This window comes from Etheostoma cragini, chromosome 13, assembly GCF_013103735.1.
Source record: "Etheostoma cragini isolate CJK2018 chromosome 13, CSU_Ecrag_1.0, whole genome shotgun sequence".
In the NCBI taxonomy this organism is placed as follows: Eukaryota; Metazoa; Chordata; class Actinopteri; order Perciformes; family Percidae; genus Etheostoma; species Etheostoma cragini.
In genome coordinates, this window is record NC_048419.1 from 12,378,339 (window position 1) to 12,393,616 (window position 15,278).

Sequence of the window (15,278 nt, forward strand, 5' to 3'; positions counted from 1 at the left end):
GTAAATAAAATCATGGTTACCAGGTATCGCTCTGAAGAAACACTGACAAGAATGAGGTCATCTCCCACCCTGACCTTCTCGCCTTCAGACCTTTGCTTAGAGGCAGGATGGATGGTCCACCAGCAGGCCTCTCCTGTGACGGACAAATAGATTTAGAATACAGAAATCTACATTGGCGTGTGTTAGACATAATGGACAGTAAAGTTTGTAGCCACCTGTGGAGTCTTCCTGCAAGCCCACATCAAAAGCCAATTTGTCTGTGAGTGAGCGAGAAGTAGTCAAGCAGCTCAAGTACTGCAGCATAAAGGGAGAGATAATAACATAGTGTCGTGAGATGACATGCACTCCAAACTATTTAGAGATTAATAGATTGGGAGGATAACTTCTGCTTAGAGGAGAGGACATGAGCAGTAGCAGTAGACAGATACTGGTTGAAAATGTGCTCACCATGCTGGAGTGAGTGTGCTTCAGGAGGATGGCATGTCCGTACAGCAGAGTTCGATGACCCCCACCTTGTGATGACTGGAAAATGTAATAACTTGTCAGTATTAAAATAAGAGTAGGGCAAGTCCAAGCATGTGCTTAGAGTATTAGGAGGGTGAAAAAAAGATGACCATACTTTTGGTAAATTGTAAAACTAAGCAAAGTGTAAGTTATATGAAACAAACCAAATCATGTCAGAACAGCCAAGAAAAATGTGAAATGTGCAAAACGATAACTAAGTTGCATGATTAACACTGTATGCGTAATAACAGTAATGAGGTTGTGAACATTAGCTCCAATGCAGATATAATAAGCTATAATAAGCAAACATACCCATTTGTCCAAATCGACAGCCTAAGGTTGGCAGGTGGGAGAGTAAAGGACATGTGCCGTCAAGTCAGAAAAGAAACAAAGTGAGTTTCAGTTGAATGAACAATACACATTGAGTACTAATTACTAATACTAAAGGACTACTCCCCCCCTAGTTGTGACTTACCTCATCCACAGAAGAGTTGGACAGCATCTCCTGTAATGCCCGCACAGACAGGGACTGTTCCAAAATGAAGCAGCAGATTGCAAGGTCTGGAGGGACAATCTGAAACACAGGACAACCCGTAAACCTGGTGAACAGCAGAAACTCAAATTCTCAAAGAAATTAGATAAAATGCATTAAGACCCGTGTTTTTACTACCTGAGCGTTTGACGTGGTCTCAAGGAAACACAGACGATTCCCAAATCCTTCACATGACAGACACAGTTTGATCTGCTCCTTAAGAATAGACGCAGTGCACTGCAGCACCACCTGATCATCCTACAAAAGCAAAACAAGTCTAGTGTCAAGTAGGATGAGTTTTCAGGGTGAAACTTACCGTAAATAGGTTGTCTATACTAACTTGGATTGATCATATTAAAATTGTCAAAAAGAGAACTACATATCTTCTAATGCTACACAACTTAAATCTTGAAGGAATGCCACACCAATTAGCATTCCCATAACATTGTCAGACTTACAATTAACAGCTATAACAAAAGTATAAAAAATAGATGCAGGAGAACCAGAGACATCATCTTTTGTTATGTCATGTTTTTTTTATTTGAACAGGGGCAATGCAAAAAGGCTAAACAAGGATAAATGTACAATGTCTTTAGCATATTGCTAATTTTTCTTTTTATTCTTCTTCCTTGACACCTACTTTACCCACATTGCAACTAGACTGTCGACAGTGCGGCTTCAGGTGTTTTATGCTAGCAGTGCCTCAAATGGCATCACTTGATACAATTTGTCAGACTTTGAGAGGCTCCCTCCGGAGCTACAAAAGTTTTTAGACACATTTTTTCACATATTCTGTACTGTAGTACTCTCCAGGACCTATAAATAGACTTTGTTCCCCTTTAATGAATTTTGCCAATCTTAGATTGCATTATGCCTTAAATTCCATGGGTTAGCCTTTTAAACTTGCCATTCATGACGCTGATGGAATCAAAAGGTCAGAACTATACGACGCAAACTGTACTATATTTGTGAGGGGTGACATTACAAGTAAAACTAAGTCAGAGGTGGCTACATACCAAGAAAGCAGTTAACAAAGGAACACAGAGAGTGTAGATGTCTGACTGTATCTCACCATATACATTATTCAGTTTTAGCCAACAAACCTTGAATCAGAGAGACAACATTGAGGCCAATATAAATAACAGCAACTTGAGACCATGCATGAATAAAATAACCTGCATAAACAGCTGTTTCCTTACAGAACTTTTGTCAACCTTCAGCTGTTTTTGTCCTGTTAATGTGTTTCTCTGTGCCTGTCACTGGCACAGCTCTAATCTCCCACCTCTCTGGCTCCAAGACACCGGCCACTCCCCCTCAGATCTCTATTTTAGGCTGTTGCACCTGCTGTTCACACATCCCCCTCTGGAAAGCAACAGATATTTAGGATTTGACTGCCAGATTAAAAAAATAGCCCACATTACACAGATTCGATAGAATTAGTCAGCTTGCTGAGAAGAGGAATATTCAAAATTCATCTCAGCTCAAAACTTCATGCTCAGCTGTTTGTGTTTTTTATCTGCAAATGCTTCCGGTTCATGCATACCCATAAGGCACTAATCAGTAAGTAATAAATGCTATTTTAGTGAAGAGTTCAACATAGTTGTCAGTTGTGTGTTTGGGTTAAACTATTGTGTAATGTAATGTAAGTTGTGCCTTGTACTTGTTGTTGAAGCTGTAAACTGGCAATAAATTCTGCAAAATAATTATAAAGTATATTTAAGAGGATGCGTATTTTTCAAGAGTAAACATATGTGAGTTTGAAGTGTAATAGGGTGTAGTCTGTTTCCTTTTCATTTATCTCATGTTCTGAACACATGGACTACTCAAATATCTGACTAAACAATAACAATGAAATACCTATCCTGTGCCGTAGACATGAAGTCAGTAGCTTCCTAATAATTTACAACAATTATTTTGTTATTATTATTATTGAAGTTAAATGCATCGGACTGCAATCTATTAGAGTAACATTCTACCATAGCATATGACAGAAGTAAGTATCAAGTTTCTGTCGTGTTCTGTTCCTTATTTACAGTGTGGACAAGAATGTGTCGACAGGCAGACACACCAACAGACGGACAGGCTGACAGACTGAAAGACAGATGCAACATGACAATATGAGGCCAGCAGCTGGGTATTTATCTCAAATTACAGTGTTTTAGCTAGATTTGCCATGTAAAAACTAATATAGGAAACTGACATGTTTTGAAACCAGCATCTGATAAAAAACATTCTAGTACTACTTTAGGAGTAAAATTCCCACATGGACTGAAGTAGCAGGTGCTGAAATGGGCCACACTTTGAACCTGATAATCCTCACACAGTATATATAGAACTCTGAGTTCAGGGTGAACGGCTACAGACTGACAGTAACTTTATGACACATTGTTAACATATTTTACTTTAGTGTGGTGTTACAAGCCACAAGGCAATGCCAACTGAAATGTGTTTTTTAGATCTAGCTGCTAGATTAAATGTGTACAAGAAAACATTAGAATTTAAATTAGTTCATACTTATTATATTTATTTATAAAATAATAAGTAAATGTCTCTTTAAGCAAAAACGAAGACTGCAGTCACACTTCAGGATGCACACTCTCTCACTTATAATCAAGTGGCTTCAAGGATCGGAGTTTGAAGTGATACTCATAATGCAGCCTATAGCTAAGCAGTGCCTGGCTTATGGTAATGGAAAGGATAGAGTTACCATGGGTCTAGAGAAACTCAAGTGACATTATGTGGAACATCTACAATAGTTGAGTATCAACACTGACTATCCAAATAAAGATACATACAGAAGACAGCTTGCAAGGCCACAATGCCCTTCTGCAAGCTTGGCCCAGAGATCTAAGCTGGAAATCTGATAGCTCAGCGGTGAGTAATGCAGCCAAAATAAACTCCATTTACACTTACTATTTTATAATGTAATGTAAAATCTTAGTTTTAAAGTATAAAATCAAACTTTGAAATGTACTGAAACTTCCCTAAGCAAGATATTTATATAAAAAATGCATGTTACCTGACTCAGAAATTGGGTTTACAGAGCACAAAGACATGAGAAGAAGTGTGCCCATGTTCAACGTTGGTGTGGGACATGCACAGCAGGCTGTTTACCAATGTCACGTTATGTTGGTTTACAAATAGTTACATACAGAACTCAAGCAGAAAATAAGTTATATGCAAGAGATGACCACCATCAGTACCAGCCATTTATTTCCAGGGAGCAACAAAGTGAGTATATTACATGATGTTTGGCAAACAAATCCTTGAGTTATCACAAATCCAACAATATATGTTTGTGACACTGCAATCTGTCAAATTAATTTTTTTCTAAAAAAGTTATGGACATGGGTGGTTATAGCTTATGAGCTAAAGGACAAGTCTAGTGTACATACACTATTGATACAAATAACAAATGATAGCAAACTACCCAGAATACTTAAATCATTCCGATTTTCATTCTCTACAAAGGCAAAAAAACAACAGAACCACTATTTAATCTGGAACAACATCAAGTAACAAACATGGTTATAACGACACAACGTTTTGTCTCTCGTACAATTAAGCCCACCAGTTCATACTACCATTCACTATTAATCAATTATTAGTTGCAGCATTATTTTGTCATCAAATGAGTCTGGCCACCCTCCAATCATGCTTTAGGACCAAACTATGTCTCTCAGTTGATTTGTATTCTAATGATAGAACCAATTCATTTTTGAAGACATGTTAAATTGTCCTAACTGTCATCAAAGTAAAGTGATCCGTGTCAAAATGTCAGAATACTTTCATGTAACTGTATCTAAATGTTTTTGGTAGTCTGTTATGTCTATGTATTAACTGTCACCTGGCACAAGAAGATTTCTTATTTGAGACAAAGCAGTAATTGTATATCAAGAACCCTAATAGGATATAAATAGATAACAATGCAGACCAAACCAGCCACCTGTTCTTGGCAATCTGTGCTCAGTCCATGTAAAGAAAGTTACCCAACAGTAAATGTCTATTATCTACAATGAAGTAACAATTCAGTACACAAAAGGCCAATTACTGTTTATATACTTTTTGCGAAGAGGCAGACAGCATCACTTACCGTGCGCAGGAACTGAATTTCTTCCTCTCCATCTGCACCTTCTGCCATTCTCCCAAAGCATTAAAAGGAAACCTGGGGGAAATGGGAGAATGTCGATCTCTTAGTTCTGTACCTCCTGGTGTCTATGCCCACCACATAAGGCAGGACAACGTCGGTGAAGGTTTCTGAAGGACAGTCCTGTGCCTCTCTCTGACTGTGGAATGAGGCAGAGGGATTGCCTGTTCAGTCCTGTTCATTACAACATCATAAAGAGGTGGAGCAAGCTGACAAAGCTGCAACAGCAATTCAAATGTTCCTGTTAAGGAATCTAGACCATTGTGTTGCACTTAGTTGTCACATTTTAAATTATGGCACTAAAGTAAGACAATTAAATAGAGACACAAGAGATATAATATAACAAATAACAGGACACCCAGGACATGTGGGAGTATACATTAAATATACTATAAAAGTACATAAAAACATGAATTGATAAATGATATATATGTGCGTGTGTGTGTGTGTGTGTGTGTGTGTGTGTGTGTGTGTGTCTGTGTCTGTGTGTGTGTGTGTAAGACTAAACTAATAAATGAGATATTGCATTCTTTTTTCAGCATAAAATAGATGTGTATGAGAATAAAAAGCTGAATGAATTGGCTAAAACTACCTAGCCCTCCCTTGGGAAGATGTCAGCATGGATAAATGACAGCAGTCAGCTGTCTGCTAGCATGCATGGTCTGCTCCTGCTCTCGTTCAAAGAAATAGCCAGCTAGCTAATGTGTGAATGATTTAATGTGTTAAATAAAAATGTTCTTCTCTGACCTAATGTTACGAATAATAATACAAAATAGGCTTTATTACCAGCTCTTACCCGTCTCTGATAATACTAAGTACAATAAATAAAAGTAAACTGTTAAAAGAAACGAAGTTACTATATTTTGTGCATAATTTTACAGTTTTAGGTATACATTCCTGTGGAGGGCGGTAAACCGCGTTTGGTTTTTAATCCAATTTCCGTAGAAGAAGAAAACGGTACGTCGGTAAAATAGTCCCCCCTTCATTACCTAAACACAAAGCAGTGTCAGGTAAGAGCGATTAGCAGTTTTTAATCAGCAGTATAAACTTATTCATGATAAGCAAATTTGCCAAAAATATCGATAACGTTTGTGTTGAAACCGGAATACAATTGTTACTTGGCTCCTTTGCTAATTTAGCTGGTAGTTTATCACGCAAAGCAGCGCTACGTAACTGTACAAAGTGGCTAATGTTTTGACATTGGTAAATGCTTGCTAATGTTCATGACGTTTGTAGCACTAAACTAGCAGATATTTCCAAAACCTGAAGCACAGCATGGTTTGCAAGAATCCCTGAAAGCAAACGCATCAGCTGGCGTCCGTTCACAGATTAAAACGAGATTTCGTGTGTAACGTTAGCCATGTATTTTTCTGTATGAAAGGTTTAAATCTTGGTACACAGGAGAAGAATGGATGCCCTCACCCACATGCTAACAGACCCTCTCGATCCAAAAGAAGAAAACGATGGACAAATCACAGAGGAATGCATGCTCGGGAACTGTAGATTGAACCTTCCAGAGGACCTACTTGAGGACGTGAGTTATCAGGCGCTCAGTGATGCGCTTTTCTGCTTTTTACGATTGTTCAGATGTCAAACACAATGCAGACGATGCATTCATTTGAGCTGTTTACCTTTTTGTTTTCATTAGCCTGAAATATTCTTCTCTGTGATGAGTGAAAGCACCTGGAGTGAAGTGCTGTCAGATTCCCAGAGGCAGCACCTTCGGCAGTTTTTGCCACAGTTTCCTGACAACAATGTTGCTGAGCAGGACAGCACCATCAGCGACCTGTTCAACAACAAAGACTTTAACTTTGGAAATCCCCTTTATCTCGCACAAAAACAATTCAGAGGTGATTTCCTAGTTATCCACCTGTTGACCCACCAACACACAACTGTATCATGCCGAGTAACGTTTTGAAGCACTTCCTGATCATGACTCTCTTTATCTTAACCCAGATGGTTACTTCAATCCTGAGGTGGTCAAGTACAGACAATTGTGTGCCAAGTCCCAAAGGAAGCGACAGTTGTACTCCCTTCAGCAATATTACCACAAACTGTTGAAGCACATCCTCGTCTCCAGAAAGGTATTTTTAAAGTTTCAGGTACAAGGCACATGGCCTCTTGCCGTTAGTCTTAATGTGTCTTCCTTTTTGTAGGAGCTGCTGGAGTTTGCGGTTCACAGTGGTCTGGACTTTCCACCAAAAAGAAAGTTACAGACCAAGACTCATGTTGAAATGCGGGAGCCAAGGGTGAGAAGACGATTGAGCCGCATCTTAAAGGACGTCAAAACTGAGTGTGGAGACAGTAATGCTTCATCTGATGATGACGGTCAGTCTGTTCTTTCATTAGCTTAACTGCCAATAATGATACTTTCTCAAGCCAAAAGCTTGGGGATACTAATAAGAGTCTTATTGCATAATGCTTGTAGACATATCATCATGGACTCCAGCACCCCAATCACCCCCCTCGCCTACACCCACTGTCTCGCTCAGAGTTCTTCCCAGCCTCTCCACTCAAGACATGAAGATTACTGGTCAGTTATTTCTGCCATGTAAGGATGATGTTCCTCAAATGTTTAAATACAGCAAATAAAATGTCTTTAGGTGTTTTTTAATTTTGTCACAGAAAAAATAGAACTAGGGGAGCAGGACTTGAAAGCCATGCTCCAGAACCATCGGGAGAAGAGGAAGCGACAGCCGGTAAGTGGTGTCAGGAGAGAAAGACACAGATATGGTTTTGTCTTAATTTGTACAGTATATCATTCCTGATTGATTTACATAGGATCATCCAGACTTGATGACCTCCGATCTTCAGCTTGGAGACATACTTTCAAGAGCAAATATTGGTCGGAAGGGGACTGTGCGTAAGTAAAAGAATTATTATGATAAATCTTAAGCCAAAGTCTTGCTTTCACTGATTTCATGACATACAGTTGACATGTTTCTTTCCCTTTCTTCTTGCAGCACTTTTTGATCTGTCTCTGCCTAAGAAGAAGATAAAGGATGAGAGAAGGAAGAAGAAAATGAGGACAATAAAAGTGGAATCTGAGGATCCCTGTGAAATTCTCGCACCTTCAGACACCCCATCAGCTCCACCAACGAGCATCATCAACTCCCTGCCAGACACACCATCTACTCCACTGCCCAACATTAAGGAGGAGTGAGTCTAGTGCCACCCTGGGGCCACAAATACCTACAGAATAATGTGTGGATATTGTCACAGCATAACCACAACCCTGGGAAAACTTGATACTAGCGTTACTTGTCTAGGGTCTTCCAGAGTTTGGCCGTGCATTTATGAATCTCCACAGATAAGCGCTAGGCTTAAGGTGGGGTAAATTGGGCCTACCTGTCATTTCGTTGCCCGGTGCTGCTCCGCTCCATCACCCGGTTAGTCCGCTCTCTGTATTCAGATGCTGGTTAGCCTCGGTGCTCCATTGACAGTTCAGTTGTAGACATTTAAAGTCGCGTACTAATAACACGACTAAATGGGGGAAAAAAAGGATCTCTGTCGCGACAATCAGCAACAGCATCTCTTCCTGAAACTCCGGTCCTCAAACTGTCGTCTCCAGCAGCTGCTCCTAATCTTCCTCTTTGTAAACTCCCAGTCTCTGTGACCATCTAAGACCTTCCTACCCAGCCTAACAGCCATGCAGAAAAGCCCATAGGTAGATTGTGCCGTGACAATATGCTTATTTTAGTGGGTCTCCTGTAATCAAAGTCTAATGTAAAGAACCATACCATTATTGCAGAATTGTGGAAGAGTCTCAGAGCAGCCCAGTTCCAGTTGAAGAAATAGCTATCAGTTTCTTCAGCTTGTTGGAGAGCATCTTAAGGGCGGAAAACCTTAACAGCACTTCACTGGTAGGCACCCATTACAGAGTCTCACATACATATTATAAAATAAATCACAGTTCTGACTACACATGAGGCTTACATTGTGATGTTTGTCATTGTGTGTCAGTTAGAGGAGAAAGTTCAAATGTGGCAGTCTTCTCCAGCCAGTTGTCTCAACGTGTGGTTTTCATATGTCCCATGTTGGTCCGACTTGGTTCTTCAAGCCTTGCAGTTTCTTGCGGGAGAGACTAAAGGTAAATAGCCGTGGTCACTCTGAAATGGTCATGCTGTATTATCCACCCCATCTTACTCACCTACTGTATGTTATAAACAGATGGGATGATGGCACTCCCCAGTGGCTTTTCTCCATTTGTGGAATTTGCTGATGAATCTCAGCAGTGGAGGTGGATTGGTAAGAGGAAGCATCTATTAAAATCCCTGAGTAATGCAGTGCTTGGTATTTAGACTAATTGTATTCATGAGGATTACATTTAATTATTTATTTTCAGGCCCCACTCAGGATACAGAGAAGGATCTCAGTGCTCTCTGTCAGCTGTGGCTGGACTCCAAAGATTTAGTTATCAAGGTAGTACAAATATTATATTACAGGTACAGTTTTAGCAATGACTCTGCAGTCTGTAATATACTTTGCTACTTTACTTTTGTTTACAATGTTTAACACTTTTTAATTTGTGACAAAATGTAAACAGGATTTTTCTGTCTTCCACAGACAGAAAATGAAGACATGCTAGAGATGACGTCTCCCACAGCGAGAGTGTAAGATTCAGCGATTTATAAGGCATTGCAAACATGATAAAATCACTTAAAATGTAACTAATTAACTAGCTGATTGACCGTAAATTAATTGGTTGTTTTTTGAGTTGTTTGTAGGACTAAGAATGCCCTTTTTACTAACCTAAGTTTGTGTATTTTAGATGGCAAATAGTTAATTCCTCAATCAAAAAATCAGTAGTTTAACTATTGATAAATATAATAGTTATTTGTAGCTTGACATTAACATAATAAAGCAGTTTGCGTTAGAATGTCATGGTTGTTAAAGTTAACAGTGTAATATCTTTAACCAAGCAGCTCAACTGATTATGTGGTGCGGCCCAGTACTGGAGATGAGAGACAAGTGTTTCAAATCCAGGTTTGTTTGTGCTTCTGGAATCTTTTTGTTACTAACAACATGTTGCCTCTTTTGCCTGGACATGAACATACTAAGTTTTACATACATACTTTTTTTGTTCCGTTAGGAGCAGCAGCGATACAACCAGCCACATAAAGCCTTCACCTTTAGGATGCACGGCTTTGAATCTGTGGTGGGGCCTGTTAAAGGGGTGTTTGATAAGGAGATGTCTCTCAACAAAGCCAGGGAGCACACACTGCTCCGCTCAGACCGACCACCATATGTCACCATTCTCTCTCTGGGTTAGGCTTTCTGTTTTACTCGGACTCCTTTGTCAGGCTGCAGAGAATCCGTTTTCAGTGTGTGCAAAGGCAACCAATGGGACACTGCTGACTTCCAACCACTTTCTTCCATAGTGCGGGATGCAGCAGCCAGGTTACCCAATGGGGAAGGAACGAGGGCCGAGATCTGTGAACTTTTGAAAGACTCCCAGTTTCTTGCTCCAGATGTCACTAGTGCACAGGTGTGTTATTTATGTTTATTTTCTTCTGTTGTCATCTAGCTTAATGTTTAGAGTGTGTTTACCTTACAACTGGCCTGCAGTCTTTAAGTTGTTGTCTTCGCCATTAAGGTGAACACGGTTGTCAGTGGGGCTCTGGATAGACTTCACTATGAGAAAGACCCCTGTGTAAAGTATGACATAGGACGCAAGCTCTGGATTTACCTGCACCGCAGTCGCAGTCAAGAGGAGTTTGGTAAGAAACCTTTTTCCAGACTTCCAGACAGAAATGTAAAGATCTCTAATCCTGAAGGTGATTGGAAACAGCCAACAAGGAACCTTTTTTTCTAGTTTGATTATCCACTATTGTCTGAATAGAAGATTTAATTTCCTGTAGATCTGTGTAACATGTATATTTCTCATAATTTGTGTGGTTTTAAACCATGGATGTGTAGAATTAGAAAATGTTCAACCTTTTATTCCTTTATCCTTCTATCACCTTGTTTGTTGCCATAGTGGGATTGCACTCACATGGAGATGAGCAAAGTGTCTCATAGAATATGCTCCTTGTGTTTAGGATTTGGAAATATGTTTGTTTCTTTTATCCAGAGAGGATCCACCAGGCTCAAGCTGCTGCTGCAAAAGCAAGAAAAGCCTTACAGCAGAAACCTAAACCTGCATCTAAGCCTGTGAGTCCACTGCCTTCATTTTACTGCAGAAACTACACCTAGTTGCACACAATGTAAAACATACACTATTCACTGTAAGGAAAACATTTGCACTACTGTAGTGGAAGTTCTTGTTTTCCCACTTGGAGCTCTAATTTGTTGTTTATCAGTGTCTTAGAGCAACATGCAATAATTTCCTGTTAATATTTCAGAAGTCCGGAAGTAAAGATGGAAGCAGTAAAACCACGGGATGTCTGGAGGCAGGACAGGATATAGGCTCCAATCCCATGTCACCAACCCCAACAACACCTACCCCAAACACACCCGGAACCCCTATGTCACCCTTACCCTGCACAACTACCACGCCAACAAAGACCGGAGTCCCGGATACTATCAAAACCAGCACTGGGTCAGTGTGACACCGACCCAAGAGTTTTTGTTCTTATTAATACTGTACGATACGTGCACCCATGTTTCATCTGTGTAATTTGAAATAGGCTTCTCTCCTCCCTTTCTCCCAGTGTTCTTATTGTGTCCCCTCCCTCGTTGCCCCAACTGGGAACCATCTTACCCACCAGTCAGGCTTGTCCACCAGTTTCACAGCCAGTCACATCCCAACACGCTGCTCGCATAGTGAGTCACCTGGCGGCAGGCTCCCTCCCTCAGGTGCGGGTTGTTTCTACTCAGCCTGGTCTGGGTTCTTCGGTAGGAGGTCAGCAGGCCACACTGGTACATCAGACCCCTCACCAGATCAGGATGCCGGTGTCAATGTCAGCCAAGGGCATTTCACAGGTAATCGGATGAATAGCTGTGTTTGATGTTTTTTGCATATTGCAAATAAATAATAATTCTGTATGTTTTTTTTTAAAATCTATATCAATAGGCAGTGGTTTCTGTGCCTCTGAGGAGTCAGTCTGCCAGTAGTCCAGTCCAGGTGCCGACCACCCTGTCTGTGTCTGCTGTAGCTGTGGCCAAACCTCAAGCCAGATCACCTGGTAGCCCGGCTAAGAACCCTGTCTCCCCTGCTATGTTGCAAGGAGTCACCAGCCCGAATATCAAACAGGTGAACCAGTTAGTTTCACCTGGGATATTTGGCCAGTTAGGCTTTCCTGAACTGTCTTGACCGTTTTGAATGTCTCCCCCAGGCTGGAAGATGGTTGTTGCAGAGGTTTAAAATGTGTAGAGATAGCCATGCCCTCAAACTACAATACGCTATTAACAGGTAGATAACAGATAGACAAATTGTACTGCTTAAACACGTAATGCTAAATTTTAATGAATAAGTAACTTAGACATATTAAGAAGTACCAGTGCAGAGATAAGTATTTCAGTTCAGTTTAGTTCAGCCTCTGTCCTGCTTAGGAAATCTGGCCTTATCTGGTACCAACAGAAAAAAAAATCTTCAGGTTATGGAGCTGTAAAAATATCTATCCTTTAAATGAGTAACAAATGTAATTTGCTTTTTAAGGTGTCCATCACAGGCCAATTGGGAATGAAGACAGGAGGAGCAGGAATTCCAATAACGGCTACAAATTTGCGCATCCAGGGTAAAGATGTCCTACGTCTTTCACCGTCCTCCATCACCACTGACGCAAAAGGCCAGACAGTGCTGCGGATCACCCCAGATATGATGGCAACTCTTGCCAAATCCCCAGTTGCAACTGTGAAACTCACCCCTGACTTTCTTAGCAGTGCCACCACAGGCAGCAAGAGCATCTCAGCAACTCTCCATGTGACGCCGCCTCACCCTTCACCTTCCTCTGCCTCCAGTGCTACATCCTGCACAGGGGAAGTACAGACCACCAAAGCGGGATCTGTTACCGCTAACTTGTTGAAGGCTGCAGGAGACACAGCAATACGTCTGATGCCCACGTTGGCTGTCACCATGGCAGACCAAAAATCTAGGACCTTCTCCAGCGTGACCTCCCCTGACAAGAGTGGTGCCACCATTCGGATAATGCCAGGCCTTGGTGTTATTCCACAGAAACAGGGTCAGACCATCACGATGACCACCACTACCGGCTGTAAAACACTCACAGCGTCTACATGTGCTAATGTAGTGACCATGGCTGCCAGTGTTGTGGCTGGTGCTAAGGGGATCACAGTGGCTCCCGGAGTCTCGTGCTCACCTCTGACACTTGGAACTGCTACAGCCACCGTGCGGCAGGTCCCGGCTACAGTGGTCACTACACAAACGGTAGGGAAATGATTTGGTTTCTCTTAAGGAAATTGCAAGTTTCTTTGTTAAGTTTTGTCCGTCATTCCCTTCAGATAAGGTATGTTATTTAATATGATTACAGATATGGTACACCAGAAATCCTAAATAGTCCTAAACCATTATATCATATCATATAATAAGTAGTATATTGTAATGCAGTTTCAACCAAGTGATTTTCACTTGCCTAGGTCAAGGGATATAAAGTAGTAGAAAGTCAAAGGCACCAGCCCCTACAGTAAGAGGATGCATGCAACCCCAGACTAGTTTGCTATGATATTACAAGCTAACCTCCAACAAACAACTTACATCTGCCTATGTCAAACAACTCAAGATATGCTTTAATGTCATCTGAGATAAGATAACGGAAAATGCTGAGCACAAATCTTTTTATTTTGCTCCCAAAGACAAAAGGCTCAATTAAATGTGTTTTACAAGTGGTTATTTGAGTTGCAGTTGGATCTGCTGCATTTACATGTGCTAAAAGTGCTGTATAAAAAAAATCTGATTTTATTTAAATTACTGTGTTCTTCTTGAAAAATGTCTCTCTGTTAATAGTTGGTTTATTCATTAGCATAGTTTTCTTATGAACAAATCCAGCAATGAGGAACTCACTTAAGTCTAGGAAATTAATTCTAAACGTCCCGCGACTCAGGAACAATCCTCTTCTTTTTTTTTTGACAACACTGTAGGGGAAGTTACCTGCACGGATAACTGTGCCTATCTCTGTCCTGAACCAACCACTGAAGAGCAAAAGTGTTGTGACCACACCGATTGTGAAAGGAAGTCTTAACACAAAGTGAGTCTCATCATCTGCACCTTCTTCTTTTTGTTGTTGACCTTTTCCAGAAAAAATGAATAAACCATTTGATTGTGAAGATAAAATTAAACTCAAAATGTCATATGAGTTGGAAAGATTGTATCGTTTAGGAATTTTCATTATATATTTTATTGGAATATGCTGTGAGATTCAATGCTTTGAGGTTTAGGGCGCTATCTTGCACTACGCCGCAAAGTGTCTTTGCTTTTTTAAGACAACCCAGCGTTCATGTCGTTTAAATAGTAAATGCACTTGCACACATTTTTGTGCCCATGGGCATGCTAGTCTTACAGGGGGGGAGGTGTGTTCAGGTGAATTCTTGGTGATCTGCTATCTTGAGGCAGCAGGAAGTGATTTGTGCCAATCCATTATAATAGCAATGGGTCAAGGTGCAAACGCACCTGTCTTTTAAATGGAATGGAATGGAATGGGAGAGGACACTCTGGTTTATTGTATGTTATGCCCAAACGCACCTATGAAATAAGTACAACCCTTTTGAACCAAGCACCCGTCGCACAGACCCTACTACATCATTTGCTTCACGCCGTGAGCTTAGATCATTGAAATACGGTCCTTAACCTCTATTGGTTAAACTATTGTTTATATTTAGTTTACACTGTAGTGGCTGAAGTATACCTTTTGGATTCTATTTATTTTTTGTATTATGTATTGTCTTTTTTTCTTTACATGGTCCTTCTTTACAGCTGTTAGTTGGGCTGGTGGCATGTCTTTGTTCATTTCCTCTTTTGTCTGAGCAGTATCAGCAGTCTGGGCAGGAACATCATCCTAACCACCATGCCGGCCGGGACAAAGCTGATCGCAGGGAACAAACCGGTCAGCTTTGTCACAGCACAGCAGTTCCAGCAGCTTCAGCAGCAAGGACAGGCCACGCAGGTTAGCTTAAATTACACTTATTTGGTGTTGCAAA

General features: G+C 40.7%; 2 protein-coding genes across 11 annotated transcripts in view; one reads left to right on the forward strand and one right to left on the reverse strand.

The window, feature by feature from the left end:
- LOC117955843 (ryanodine receptor 1-like) overlaps positions 1–5,354 on the reverse strand; it is a 46,876-nt gene extending 41,522 nt beyond the window's left edge. For 5 of the 7 annotated variants that reach the window (XM_034890586.1, XM_034890585.1, XM_034890582.1 and 2 more), the window contains exons 1-7: positions 5,130–5,354; positions 1,175–1,294; positions 980–1,078; positions 817–837; positions 448–522; positions 216–294; positions 21–133 (exon numbers count right to left, since the gene is read on the reverse strand). In XM_034890586.1, coding sequence (XP_034746477.1) covers positions 21–133; positions 216–294; positions 448–522; positions 817–837; positions 980–1,078; positions 1,175–1,294; positions 5,130–5,177 — 555 coding nt within the window. In that variant the 5' untranslated portion in view covers positions 5,178–5,354. The remainder of the gene's footprint in view (positions 1–20; positions 134–215; positions 295–447; positions 523–816; positions 838–979; positions 1,079–1,174; positions 1,295–5,129) is intronic. The other 2 variants (XM_034890583.1, XM_034890581.1) reach the window with 1 other exon arrangement.
- The window catches only part of nfrkb (nuclear factor related to kappaB binding protein), a 28,556-nt gene continuing 15,673 nt past the window's right edge, over positions 2,396–15,278 (forward strand). For 2 of the 4 annotated variants that reach the window (XR_004659137.1, XM_034890587.1), the window contains exons 1-25: positions 6,125–6,193; positions 6,565–6,717; positions 6,832–7,033; positions 7,140–7,267; positions 7,340–7,511; positions 7,612–7,716; positions 7,809–7,882; positions 7,965–8,046; positions 8,147–8,342; positions 8,935–9,046; positions 9,147–9,273; positions 9,354–9,431; positions 9,529–9,605; positions 9,750–9,796; positions 10,109–10,169; positions 10,276–10,450; positions 10,565–10,671; positions 10,780–10,903; positions 11,257–11,336; positions 11,528–11,724; positions 11,837–12,107; positions 12,199–12,378; positions 12,784–13,512; positions 14,223–14,329; positions 15,106–15,244. Coding sequence is in view for 3 of the 4 variants with exons in the window: in XM_034890587.1 (XP_034746478.1) it covers positions 6,592–6,717; positions 6,832–7,033; positions 7,140–7,267; positions 7,340–7,511; positions 7,612–7,716; positions 7,809–7,882; positions 7,965–8,046; positions 8,147–8,342; positions 8,935–9,046; positions 9,147–9,273; positions 9,354–9,431; positions 9,529–9,605; positions 9,750–9,796; positions 10,109–10,169; positions 10,276–10,450; positions 10,565–10,671; positions 10,780–10,903; positions 11,257–11,336; positions 11,528–11,724; positions 11,837–12,107; positions 12,199–12,378; positions 12,784–13,512; positions 14,223–14,329; positions 15,106–15,244 (3,696 nt within the window). In the remaining variant the exon portion in view is untranslated. Of the gene's footprint in view, positions 2,597–3,071; positions 3,171–6,124; positions 6,194–6,564; positions 6,718–6,831; positions 7,034–7,139; positions 7,268–7,339; positions 7,512–7,611; positions 7,717–7,808; positions 7,883–7,964; positions 8,047–8,146; positions 8,343–8,934; positions 9,047–9,146; positions 9,274–9,353; positions 9,432–9,528; positions 9,606–9,749; positions 9,797–10,108; positions 10,170–10,275; positions 10,451–10,564; positions 10,672–10,779; positions 10,904–11,256; positions 11,337–11,527; positions 11,725–11,836; positions 12,108–12,198; positions 12,379–12,783; positions 13,513–14,222; positions 14,330–15,105; positions 15,245–15,278 lie in introns of those variants that run through there. The other 2 variants (XM_034890588.1, XM_034890589.1) reach the window with 2 other exon arrangements.